The 13350-nt window shown below is 43.8% G+C and overlaps 1 protein-coding gene across 1 annotated transcript in view; it reads left to right on the plus strand.

Moving 5' to 3' along the window:
- LOC124006928 (DNA polymerase theta-like) overlaps window positions 1-13350 on the plus strand; it is a 35517-nt gene that overhangs the window by 6001 nt on the left and 16166 nt on the right. The window contains exons 4-9 of the mRNA XM_046317116.1: window positions 423-579; window positions 1733-1847; window positions 9212-9413; window positions 10191-10332; window positions 11136-11288; window positions 12211-12423. Coding sequence (XP_046173072.1) covers window positions 423-579; window positions 1733-1847; window positions 9212-9413; window positions 10191-10332; window positions 11136-11288; window positions 12211-12423 — 982 coding nt within the window. The remainder of the gene's footprint in view (window positions 1-422; window positions 580-1732; window positions 1848-9211; window positions 9414-10190; window positions 10333-11135; window positions 11289-12210; window positions 12424-13350) is intronic.

Raw genomic sequence — 13350 nt, forward strand, 5'->3', positions numbered from 1 at the left:
GTCCTGTCCAGAGTGTGTCCTGTCCAGAGTGTGTCCTGTCCAGAGTGTGTCCTGTCCAGAGTGTGTCCTGTCCAGAGTGTGTCCTGTCCAGAGTGTGTCCTGTCCAGAGTGTGTCCTGTCCAGAGTGTGTCCTGTCCAGAGTGTGTCCTGTCCAGAGTGTGTCCTCAGTGTGTCCTCTCCAGAGTGTGTCCTGTCCAGAGTGTGTCCTGTCCAGAGTGTGTCCTGTCCAGAGTGTGTCCTGTCCAGAGTGTGTCCTGTCCAGAGTGTGTCCTGTCCAGAGTGTGTCCTGTCCAGAGTGTGTCCTGTCCAGAGTGTGTCCTGTCCAGAGTGTGTCCTGTCCAGAGTGTGTCCTGTCCAGAGTGTGTTCTCAGTGTGTCCTGTCCAGAGTGTGTCCTCAGAGACAGTGTGTGTGTCCTGTCCAGAGTGTGTTCTCCGAAGCGGGGGTGTGTGTGGAGGGCTACATGGGAGGCCGGGCTGCTCCAGGAGGTTTCAGTAGTCTGGACGTAGCAGTGTGTACTATAGAGAAGGCCAACTCCCTCCTCAACAGACTCATAGAGGAGGATTCCATGGACCTACTGGGTAGGTGTTGATGTTGAAACATGTACAGTATGTTGCTACTGTAGTGTGATAATCTAATCTGCTGTGTGTAGGTGTGGTAGTGTAATAATCTAATCCGCTGTGTGTGGTAGTGTAATAATCTAATCCACTGTGTGTAGGTGTGGTAGTGTAATAATCTAATCTGATGTGTGTAGGTGTGGTAGTATAATAATCTAATCCGCTGTTATAGTGTATTAATCTAATCTGCTGTGTCTAGGTGTGGTAGTGTAATAATCTAATCTGATGTGTGTAGGTGTGGTAGTGTAATAATCTAATCTGCTCTGTGTGGTAGTGTAATAATCTAATCTGCTCTGTGTGGTAGTGTAATAATCTAATCTGCTGTGTGTAGGTGTGGTAGTGTAATAATCTAATCTGCTGTGTGTAGGTGTGGTAGTGTAATAATCTAATCCACTGTGTGTATGTGTGGTAGTGTAATAATCTAATCTGCTGTGTGTAGGTGTGGTAGTGTAATAATCTAATCTGCTGTGTGTAGGTGTGGTAGTGTAATAATCTAATCTGCTGTGTGTGGTAGTGTAATAAACTAATCCACTGTGTGTATGTGTGGTAGTGTAATAATCTAATCTGCTGTGTGTAGGTGTGGTAGTGTAATAATCTAATCCACTGTGTGTAGGTGTGGTAGTGTAATAATCTAATCCGCTGTGTGTGGTAGTGTAATAATCTAATCCGCTGTGTGTGGTAGTGTAATAATCTAATCCGCTGTGTGTAGGTGTGGTAGTGTAATAATCTAATCCGCTGTGTGTAGGTGTGGTAGTGTAATAATCTAATCCACTGTGTGTATGTGTGGTAGTGTAATAATCTAATCCGCTGTGTGTGGTAGTGTAATAATCTAATCCGCTGTGTGTGGTAGTGTAATAATCTAATCCGCTGTGTGTAGGTGTGGTAGTGTAATAATCTAATCCGCTGTGTGTAGGTGTGGTAGTGTAATAATCTAATCCGCTGTGTGTGGTAGTGTAATAATCTAATCCGCTGTGTGTAGGTGTGGTAGTGTAATAATCTAATCCGCTGTGTGTGGTAGTGTAATAATCTAATCCGCTGTGTGTAGGTGTGGTAGTGTAATAATCTAATCCGCTGTGTGTAGGTGTGGTAGTGTAATAATCTAATCCGCTGTGTGTAGGTGTGGTGGTTGTGGATGAGCTTCACATGGTAGGAGACTCTGGTAGAGGATACCTGCTGGAACTACTGCTCACCAAGATACGATACATCGCCCTCAAACACAACACCAACAACAGGTATGTCTGGAGGGGGTCTGATACATCACCCTCAAACACAACACCAACAACAGGTATGTCTGGAGGGGGTCTGATACATCACCCTCAAACACAACACCAACAACAGGTATGTCTGTAGGTGGGGTAGTCTGATACATCACCCTCAAACACAACACCAACAACAGGTATGTCTGGGGGGTCTGATACTTCACCCTCAAACACAACACCAACAACAGGTATGTCTGGGGGTCTGATACTTCACCCTCAAACACAACACCAACAACAGGTATGTCTGGAGGGGGGTCTGATACATCACCCTCAAACACAACACCAACAACAGGTATGTCTGGAGGGGGTCTGATACATCACCCTCAAACACAACACCAACAACAGGTATGTCTGGGGGTCTGATACTTCACCCTCAAACACAACACCAACAACAGGTATGTCTGAGGGGGTCTGATACTTCACCCTCAAACACAACACCAACAACAGGTATGTCTGGAGGGGGGTCTGATACATCACCCTCAAACACAACACCAACAACAGGTATGTCTGGGGGGTCTGATACTTCACCCTCAAACACAACACCAACAACAGGTATGTCTGGAGGGGGGTCTGATACATCACCCTCAAACACAACACCAACAACAGGTATGTCTGGGGGTCTGATACTTCACCCTCAAACACAACACCAACAACAGGTATGTCTGGGGGGGTCTGATACTTCACCCTCAAACACAACACCAACAACAGGTATGTCTGGGGGGGTCTGATACTTCACCCTCAAACACAACACCAACAACAGGTATGTAGGGGGGGTCTGATACATCGCCCTCAAACACAACACCAACAACAGGTATGTCTGGGGGTCTGATACATCGCCCTCAAACACAACACCAACAACAGGTATGTCTGGGGGGGTCTGATACATCGCCCTCAAACACAACACCAACAACAGGTATGTCTGGGGGGGGTCTGATACTTCACCCTCAAACACAACACCAACAACAGGTATGTCTGGGGGGGTCTGATACATCGCCCTCAAACACAACACCAACAACAGGTATGTCTGGGGGGGTCTGATACATCGCCCTCAAACACAACACCAACAACAGGTATGTCTGGGGGGGGGGGGGGCATCTCTGTAAGTGTGTTCAACAAGGCTTCAGTTTGCAGAGAACATGTTGAACGGTTTGAATATACATTCCAACATGTTACGGTGAAACCAGAAGTAGCACATTTAGATTAGGGTAATTCACCACAACATTTAGATTAGGGTAATTCACCACAACATATAGATTAGGGTAATTCACCACAACATATAGATTAGGGTAATTCACCACAACATATAGATTAGGGTAATTCACCACAACATTTAGATTAGGGTAATTCACCACAACATTTAGATTAGGGTAATTCACCACAACATTTAGATTAGGGTAATTCACCACAACATATAGATTAGGGTAATTCACCACAACATATAGATTAGGGTAATTCACCACAACATATAGATTAGGGTAATTCACCACAACATATAGATTAGGGTAATTCATATTCACCACAACATATAGATTAGGGTAATTCACCACAACATTTAGATTAGGGTAATTCACCACAACATATAGATTAGGGTAATTCACCACAACATTTAGATTAGGGTAATTCACCACAACATTTAGATTAGGGTAATTCACTACAACATTTAGATTAGGGTAATTCACCACAACATTTAGGTTAGGGTAATTCACCACAACATTTAGATTAGGGTAATTCACCACAACATTTAGATTAGGGTAATTCACCACAACATTTAGATTAGGGTAATTCATATTCACCACAACATTTAGATTAGGGTAATTCATATTCACCACAACATTTAGATTAGGGTAATTCATATTCACCACAACATTTAGGTTAGGGTAATTCACCACAACATATAGATTAGGGTAATTCATATTCACCACAACATTTAGATTAGGGTAATTCATATTCACCACAACATTTAGGTTAGGGTAATTCACCACAACATATAGATTAGGGTAATTCACCACAACATATAGATTAGGGTAATTCACCACAACATATAGATTAGGGTAATTCACCACAACATATAGATTAGGGTAATTCACCACAACATATAGATTAGGGTAATTCACCACAACATATAGATTAGGGTAATTCACCACAACATATAGATTAGGGTAATTCGCCACAACATATAGATTAGGGTAATTCATATTCACCACAACATATAGATTAGGGTAATTCACCACAACATATAGATTAGGGTAATTCACCACAACATTTAGATTAGGGTAATTCATATTCACCACAACATATAGATTAGGGTAATTCACCACAACATATAGATTAGGGTAATTCACCACAACATATAGATTAGGGTAATTCATATTCACCACAACATATAGTTTAGGGTAATTCACCACAACATATAGATTAGGGTAATTCACCACAACATATAGATTAGGGTAATTCATATTCACCACAACATTTAGATTAGGGTAATTCACCACAACATTTAGATTACGGTAATTCACCACAACATTTAGATTAGGGTAATTCACCACAACATTTAGATTAGGGTAATTCACCACAACATTTAGGTTAGGGTAATTCACCACAACATTTAGATTAGGGTAATTCACCACAACATTTAGATTAGGGTAATTCACCACAACATATAGATTAGGGTAATTCATATTCACCACAACATATAGATTAGGGTAATTCACCACAACATATAGATTAGGGTAATTCATATTCACCACAACATATAGATTAGGGTAATTCACCACAACATATAGATTAGGGTAATTCACCACAACATTTAGATTAGGGTAATTCATATTCACCACAACATATAGATTAGGGTAATTCACCACAACATATAGATTAGGGTAATTCACCACAACATATAGATTAGGGTAATTCACCACAACATTTAGATTATGGTAATTCATATTCACCACAACATATAGATTAGGGTAATTCACCACAACATATAGATTAGGGTAATTCACCACAACATTTAGATTAGGGTAATTCACCACAACATTTAGATTAGGGTAATTCACCACAACATATAGATTAGGGTAATTCACCACAACATATAGATTAGGGTAATTCACCACAACATATAGATTAGGGTAATTCATATTCACCACAACATATAGATTAGGGTAATTCATATTCACCATAACATATAGATTTGGGTAATTCACCACAACATTTAGATTAGGGTAATTCACCACAACATTTAGGTTAGGGTAATTCACCACAACATATAGATTAGGGTAATTCATATTCACCACAACATATAGATTAGGGTAATTCACCACAACATTTAGGTTAGGGTAATTCACCACAACATATAGATTAGGGTAATTCACCACAACATTTAGGTTAGGGTAATTCACCACAACATATAGATTAGGGTAATTCATATTCACCACAACATATAGATTAGGGTAATTCACCACAACATATAGATTAGGGTAATTCACCACAACATTTAGGTTAGGGTAATTCATCTAAACAGAACATTTAGTTTATGGTTATTCATTTTAACAGAATTTGCAACACCTGTAATGAAGCAGCCAATAAAAAGTCATTTTTAAACATTTGCCAAAAAGCAATTCTTGGGAAAACACCATACTAAACAGCACACCTGATGAGAGCAGGTCCTTATGTGTCAGAGGAATATCTCTGTTAGAAAATGTCGTGTCTTTGGCATTTTTCTGTAATTATTATCATGTGATTAACTAATCAGGAAGATGTAATTAACTAGGAAGTCGGGGCACCAAGGAAAATATTCAGATTACAAAGTTATAATTTTCCTAATATAACTCTTCAGATGTTTTAATATCTGATGAATTAGTCTTCTAATAATGATGAATTATTCTTGACCTCACGTTAGTCTCATTCCAAACGCCGTAAATTGTTGGTTATCTGCATGAACCCAGTCTTCACTATGAGTCATCCATCTTAAATCGTTTATTTACTAACTAACTAAATCACAGAAATGCACAAACAAACAGTAGATATAGTTACAAGGAAATGATGGAGGATGTGCCCTAGTGCCCTAATAACCGGCATAGCGGCTTGATGTACAAAAGGGATGTGGGGGTCGACTGAGATGAGACACTACAAGGTTGATAATTATAACAATGGAAATGCTAATCCTTTGCACATGAACGCTCACTCATTCGGGAACAATTGCAATCAATATATATATTTACGCTCAGTGTGTCGTCCTGATCTCTGTTGGAAAGTTTGTCTGCCCTATCTCTCTCTCTGCTGTGGTTAGAATGGATAGTTCAGAGTAACATCCAGCAATGTTGTTTCAGAATAGATGTTTCGGTGGTTGTCGGTCTTCGCGTTCAATGATACCGAATTCCTAGCCGCAGACTAGTAATTAGCATCAAAGGTTTGTCCTTTTTCTGTAGGTTTGATAGTCTGAGTTAACCACGTGGTATGGTTAAGAATTCAGCAATGGGCTCAAACCTTAGCCCTCTCGTGGTTATTGAGGTAAGCTGGTCTCTACTCAAACCTTAGCCCTCTCGTAATTGAGGTAAGCATGGTCTGAAGATAAATTCCCACGGTGGGGGTTATATTCGTAACAGTAGAAAGGGGCTGTCCCACGACGCCAGATCAATGTCTGTGCTCAGGGGGCGGGCCTATGATTTAGTTAAACTCCAAAGGGAATTGGAGTTTCCTTCATTAAACAGGTTATAATCACATTACATCATTTCACAAATAGTTTCATCTTTACTCATTCATTTTATACAACAATTAGATGCAAGCCTCACAAGCCTAAACAGACTCTTGTATAAGCAGGGTTATGGTAATGTGGTTGTATTGTCTGTCATGAGGTCACCAAATTGTACCAAACGGACCAGTTCGTCGTGGGCCACTTCACTGACTGTTTTACATTCTCCAGAACATGAATATTGTTCAGTTCTCAAGTTCTGTGAGGTGGAAGAAGTCCCTCTGTTCTCTCTATGAAAACTCACTCACACTCAATATGACTAGGAATATCAACTACTAAGATTATCAACTACTAAGATTATCAACTACTATGATGGGTTGGTAATATAACTAGGATTATCAACTACTAAGATTATCAACTACTATGATGGGTTGGTACTATGACTGGTATTGTACCTTTGGCATCTGGACAATTGAAAGAAAGTTGGTATGAAAACCAATAGAACAGAAGAGAAATAGGCTACTGTTTTCAGTGGTATATAGAAGTCTTTTTTAAATAATAGGCTACTGTTTTCAGTGGTATATAGAACTCTTTATTAAATAATAGGCTACTGGTTTCAATTGTATATAGAAGTCTTTATATAATAATTGTCTGCCTGTTTGGTCTGATTTTGGCTACTTTGAAGCAAGGTAAGACATGTCCATTGTATGTAGTAAAATGTTCAGTTTTCAAACAATGAACGGACCTAAACACCTCCCTCTGCACCTGGATCCTGGACTTCCTGTTGGGCCGCCCCCCAGTTGGTAAGGGTCGGTAACAACACATCCGCCACGCTGATCCTCAACACAGGTGCCCCTCAGGGGTGCGTGCTCAGTCCCCTCCTGTAGCCCCTGTTCACTCATGACTGCACGGCCAGGCACGACTCCAACACCATCCTTAAGTTTGCCAATGACACAACAGTGGTAGGCAATTATTTGTGGGTCTGTGTCACAAGGGAAATATATGTCTCTAATATGGTCATACCTTTGGCAGGAGGTTAGGAAGTGCAACTCAGTTTCCACCTCATTTTGTGGGCAGTGTACACATAGCCTGTCTTCTCTTGAGAGCCAGGTCTGCCTATGGAGGCCTTTCTCAATAGCAAGGCTATGCTCACTGAGTCTGTACATAGTCAAAGCTTTCCTTAAGTTTGGGTCAGTCGCAGTGATCAGGTATTCTGTCACTGTGTCCTCTCTCTGTTTAGGGACAAATAGCATTCTAGTTTGCGCTGTTTTTTTGTAAAATTTAACAGCTCTTTTCTGGATTTTGATAATTAGTGGGTATCGGCCTAAATCTGCTCTGCAGATTGGTGTTTTACATTGTACACCGATTATATTTTTGCAGAGTTTCAATTTGGTGTTTGTCACATTTTTTGAATTCTTGGTTGGTGAGCGGACCCAAGACCTCACAACCATAAAGGGCAATGGGTTCTATAACTGAGTCAAGTACTTTTAGCCAGATCCTAATTGGTATGTCGAATTTCATGTTCCTTTTGATGGCATAGAAGTCTCTTGTCTCTCAGATCGTTCACAGCTTTTTTTTAGGCCAAACTATGTATAGTTTTTGTGTGCTCGGGGGCAACGGTGTCTAGATGGAATTTGTATTTGTGGTCCTGGAGACTGGAGCTTTTTTTGCAACACTATTATTTTTTATCTTACTGAGATTTACTGTCAGGGCCCAGGTCTGGCAGAATCTGTGCAGAATATCTAGGTGCTGCTTTGGTTGGGGACAGAAGCACCAGATCATCAGCAAACAGTAGAAATTAAACTTCAGATTCTAGTAGGGTGAGGCCAGGTGCTGTGAACTGTTCTCGTGCCTTCACCAATTCGTTGATATATATGTTGAAGAGGGTAGGGCTTATCCTGCATCCCTGTCTCACCCCACGGCCCTGTGTGAAGAAATGTGTGTGTTTTTTGCCAATTTTAACTGCACACTTTGTGTTTGTGTACATGGATTTTATAATGTTGTATGTTTTGTGTGTGCCCCCAACACCACTTTCCATCAGTTTGTATAGCAGACCCTCATGCCAAAGCATGAGAAGACTTTGCCTTTGTTTTGGTTTGTTTGTTTGTCAATTAGGGTGTGCAGGGTGACATTTGCTCAGTATGTTGTCTCTATCTCTCTCTCTCTCTCTCTCTCTCTCTTTCTTTCTTTCTTTCTTTCTTTCTTTCTTTCTTTCTTTCTTTCTTTCTTTCTTTCTTTCTTTCTTTCTTTCTTTCTTTCTTTCTTTCTTTCTTTCTTTCTCTCTCTCTCTATCTCTCTATCTCTCTATCTCTCTATCTCTCTCTCTCTCTCTCTCTATCTCTCTATCTCTCTATCTCTCTATCTCTCTATCTCTCTATCTCTCTATCTCTCTATCTCTCTATCTCTCTATCTCTCTATCTCTCTATCTCTCTCTCTCTCTCTCTCTCTCTCTCTCTCTCTCTCTCTCTCTCTCTCTCTCTCTCTCTCTCTCTGTCTCTCTGTCTCTCTGTCTCTCTGTCTCTCTGTCTCTCTGTCTCTCTGTCTCTCTGTCTCTCTGTCTCTCTGTCTCTCTGTCTCTCTCTCTATCTCTATCTCTATCTCTATCTCTATCTCTATCTCTATCTCTCTCTCTCTCTCTCTCTGTCTCTAGCTCCTTATCAGAAGGGATCCAAATCGTGGGTATGAGTGCCACCCTCCCAAACCTGTCCCTGCTGGCTGGGTGGCTGGATGCGGAGCTTTACCAGACTGACTACAGACCCGTCCCGCTGAAGCAGAGGCTCAAGGTGGGGAACAGCATCTACGACTCCAGCCTCTCTCTGGTCCGAACCTTCCAGCCCCTGACCACGGTCAAGGTAGGAGCTGCTACTGTAGTAACTACAACAAGTTACTGTTGTCATCTAGGACTCCAGCCTCTCTCTGGTCCGAACCTTCCAGCCCCTGACCACGGTCAAGGTAGGAGCTGCTACTGTAGTAACTACAACAAGTTACTGTTCTGTTCTGGTCTTTATTCCTAAGTTCAACTTCGATAAAGAGGATGTTTATTTATTTCATTTATACATTACCGTTTTATATATAGACAAAAGTTTGGGGTCACTTAGAAATGTTCTTGTTTTTGAAAGAAAAGCACATTTTTATGTCCATTAAAATAACATCAAATTGATCAGTAATACAATGTAGACATAGTTAATGTTGTAAATGACTATGGTAGCTGGAAACGTCTGATTTCTAATGGAATATCTACATAGGAGTACAGAGGCCCATTATCAGCAACCATCACTCCTGTGTTCCAATGGCACGTTGTGTTCGCTAATGTAAAGTTGATCATTTTAAAAACGCTAATTGATCATAAGATAACCCATTTGCAATTATGTTAGCACATCTGGAAACTGTTGTCCTGCTTAAAGAAGCAATAAAACTGACCTCCTTTAGACTAATTGAGTATCTGGAGCATCAGCATTTGTGCTCCACATAACATCAGAGGAATTATCGACACGGTGTGATGACCTTTAATTATGGTGTGTGTGTGTGTGTGTGTGTGTGTGTGTGTGTGTGTGTGTGTGTGTGTGTGTGTGTGTGTGTGTGTGTGTGTGTGTGTGTGTGTGTGTGTGTACGTGTACGTGTACGTGTAGGGAGATGAGGACCACATACTGTCTCTATGTTATGAGACAGTGAGTGAGGGTCACTCTGTCCTCCTGTTCTGTCCTTCCAAGAGCTGGTGCGAGAAACTGTCTGACAGTATTGCTAGAGCGTTCTACAACCTCAGACACACAGGTACACACACACACACACACACACACACACACACACACACACACACACACACACACACACACACACACACACACACACACACACACACACACACACACACACACACACACACACACACACACACACACACACACACACACACACACACACACACACACACACACACACACACACACACACACACACACACACACACACGGTGTGGTATTAGTATACTTGTCAGGACTTTTTGGGGACCAACAATTGATTCCCATTCAAAATCCTATTTTCCCTAACCATAATCCTAATTGTAACCCCTAAAAATGACATTTTATAAGTGAGGAAAATCTCCTCACTGCTGTGAATTTTAGTTTGTTTGCTATTCTTGTACTTCTGGTCCTCACAAGTACAAACACACATACACACACATATGCCAAGACGAGTGTTCAAAGCTGTCATCAAGACAAAGGGTGGATACTTTGAAGAATCTCAAACATAAAATATATTTTGATTTGTTAGACGCCAGAGGTTAACACTTTTTTTGGTTACTACATGATTCCATATGTGTTATTTCATAGTTTTGATGTCTTCACTATTATTCTACAATGTAGAAAATAGAGTAAAACCCTTGAATGAGGTGTGTCCAGACTTTTGACTGGTACTGGATATACACACACCCTTCTAAAGAATCTGAGTCCTGTTTCATTGCTTCAGTATTATTATCAGATATACATATTATAGAAATGTCTAGCGAGTTTTAGAGAAGACCATTGGCTGCTCAGTTATGGACTATATGTGATACAGATGTATTTATCTCGTCTCAGGTGGTCAAGTGGTCAGTGGCTCAGCGCTCCAGGCTGTGGCATTGGACCAGGGGGGAGTGGTGGATGTGTTAGCCCAGCTCAGACGCACCCCGGCTGGTTTAGACCCAGTCCTGCAACGCACCGTGCCCTGGGGGGTGGCCTTCCACCACGCTGGTACACACAGACAGACCTCACACAGACAGACAGCACACAGACAGACAGACAGCACACAGACAGACAGCACACAGACAGACAGCACACAGACAGACAGCACACAGACAGACAGCACACAGACAGACAGCACACAGACAGACAGCACACAGACAGACAGCACACAGACAGACAGCACACAGACAGACAGCACACAGACAGACAGCACACACACAGACAGACAGACAGCACACAGACAGACAGCACACAGACAGACAGCACACAGACAGACAGCACACAGACAGACAGCACACAGACAGACCTCACACAGACAGACAGCACACAGACAGACAGCACACAGACAGACAGCACACAGACAGACAGCACACAGACAGACAGCACACAGACAGACAGCACACAGACAGACAGCACACAGACAGACAGCACACAGACAGACAGCACACAGACAGACAGCACACAGACAGACAGACAGCACACAGACAGACAGACTTCACACAGACAGACAGACTTCACACAGACAGACAGACTTCACACAGACAGACAGACAGCACACAGACAGACAGACAGCACACAGACAGACAGACAGCACACAGACAGCACACAGACAGCACACAGACAGCACACAGACAGCACACAGACAGACAGACAGACAGCACACAGACAGACAGCAGACAGACAGACAGACTTCACACAGACAGACAGACTTCACACAGACAGACAGACAGCACACAGACAGCACACAGACAGACAGACAGCACACAGACAGACAGACTTCACACAGACAGACAGACTTCACACAGACAGACAGACAGCACACAGACAGCACACAGACAGACAGACAGCACACAGACAGACAGACAGCAGACAGACAGACCTCAGACAAAACACACCATTTTAATGTTAATGTTAACACTCCTCTCTGCAGGTTTGACGTTTGATGAGCGAGACGTGTTGGAGGGAGCATTCCGAGGGGGCGTGGTCAGAGTGTTGGCGGCGACCTCAACCTTGTCATCGGGGGTCAACCTGCCTGCACGTAGGGTTATCATACGAACTCCGACCTTTAATGGCCGTCTGCTCGACCCCCTGACCTACAGACAGATGGCCGGACGCGCCGGGAGGATGGGAGTCGACACTGAGGGTGAGGAGGGGGAGGATGGGAGACGACACTGAGGGTGAGGAGGGGGAGGATGGGAGACGACACTGAGGGTGAGGATGGGAGTCGACACTGAGGGTGAGGAGGGGGAGGATGGGAGACGACACTGAGGGTGAGGATGGGAGTTGACACTGAGGGGGAGGATGGGACACGACACTGAGGGGGAGTCGACACTGAGGGTGAGGAGGGGGAGGATGGGAGTCGACACTGAGGGTGAGGAGGGGAGGATGGGAGTCGACACTGAGGGTGAGGAGGGGGAGGATGGGAGTCAACACTGAGGGTGAGGAGGGGGAGGATGGGAGTCGACACTGAGGGTCAGGAGGGGGAGGATGGGAGTCGACACTGAGGGTGAGGAGGGGGAGGATGGGAGTCGACACTGAAGGGGAGGATGGGAGTCGACACAGGGTGAGGAGGGGGAGGATGGGAGACGACACTGAGGGTGAGGAGGGGGAGGATGGGAGTCGACACTGAGGGTCCGGAGGGGGAGGATGGGAGTCGACACTGAGGGGGAGGAGGGGGAGGATGGGAGTCGACACTGAGGGGGAGGAGGGGGAGGATGGGAGTCGACACTGAGGGTCAGGAGGGGGAGAATGGGAGTCGACACTGAGGGGGAGGAGGGGAGTCGACACAGGGGGAGGAGGGGAGTCGACACTGAGGGGGAGGAGGGGGAGGATGGGAGACGACACTGAGGGGGAGGAGGGGAGACGACACTGAGGGGGAGGAGGGGAGTCGACACTGAGGGGGAGGAGGGGAGTCGACACTGAGGGGGAGGAGGGGAGTCGACACTGAGGGGGAGGAGGGGAGTCGACACTGAGGGGGAGGAGGGGAGTCGACACTGAGGGGGAGGAGGATGGGAGTCGACACTGAGGGGGGAGGGGGGAGGATGGGAGACGACACTGAGGGTCAGGAGGG

Source organism: Oncorhynchus gorbuscha, linkage group LG20 (genome assembly GCF_021184085.1).
Source record: "Oncorhynchus gorbuscha isolate QuinsamMale2020 ecotype Even-year linkage group LG20, OgorEven_v1.0, whole genome shotgun sequence".
In the NCBI taxonomy this organism is placed as follows: domain Eukaryota; kingdom Metazoa; phylum Chordata; class Actinopteri; order Salmoniformes; family Salmonidae; genus Oncorhynchus; species Oncorhynchus gorbuscha.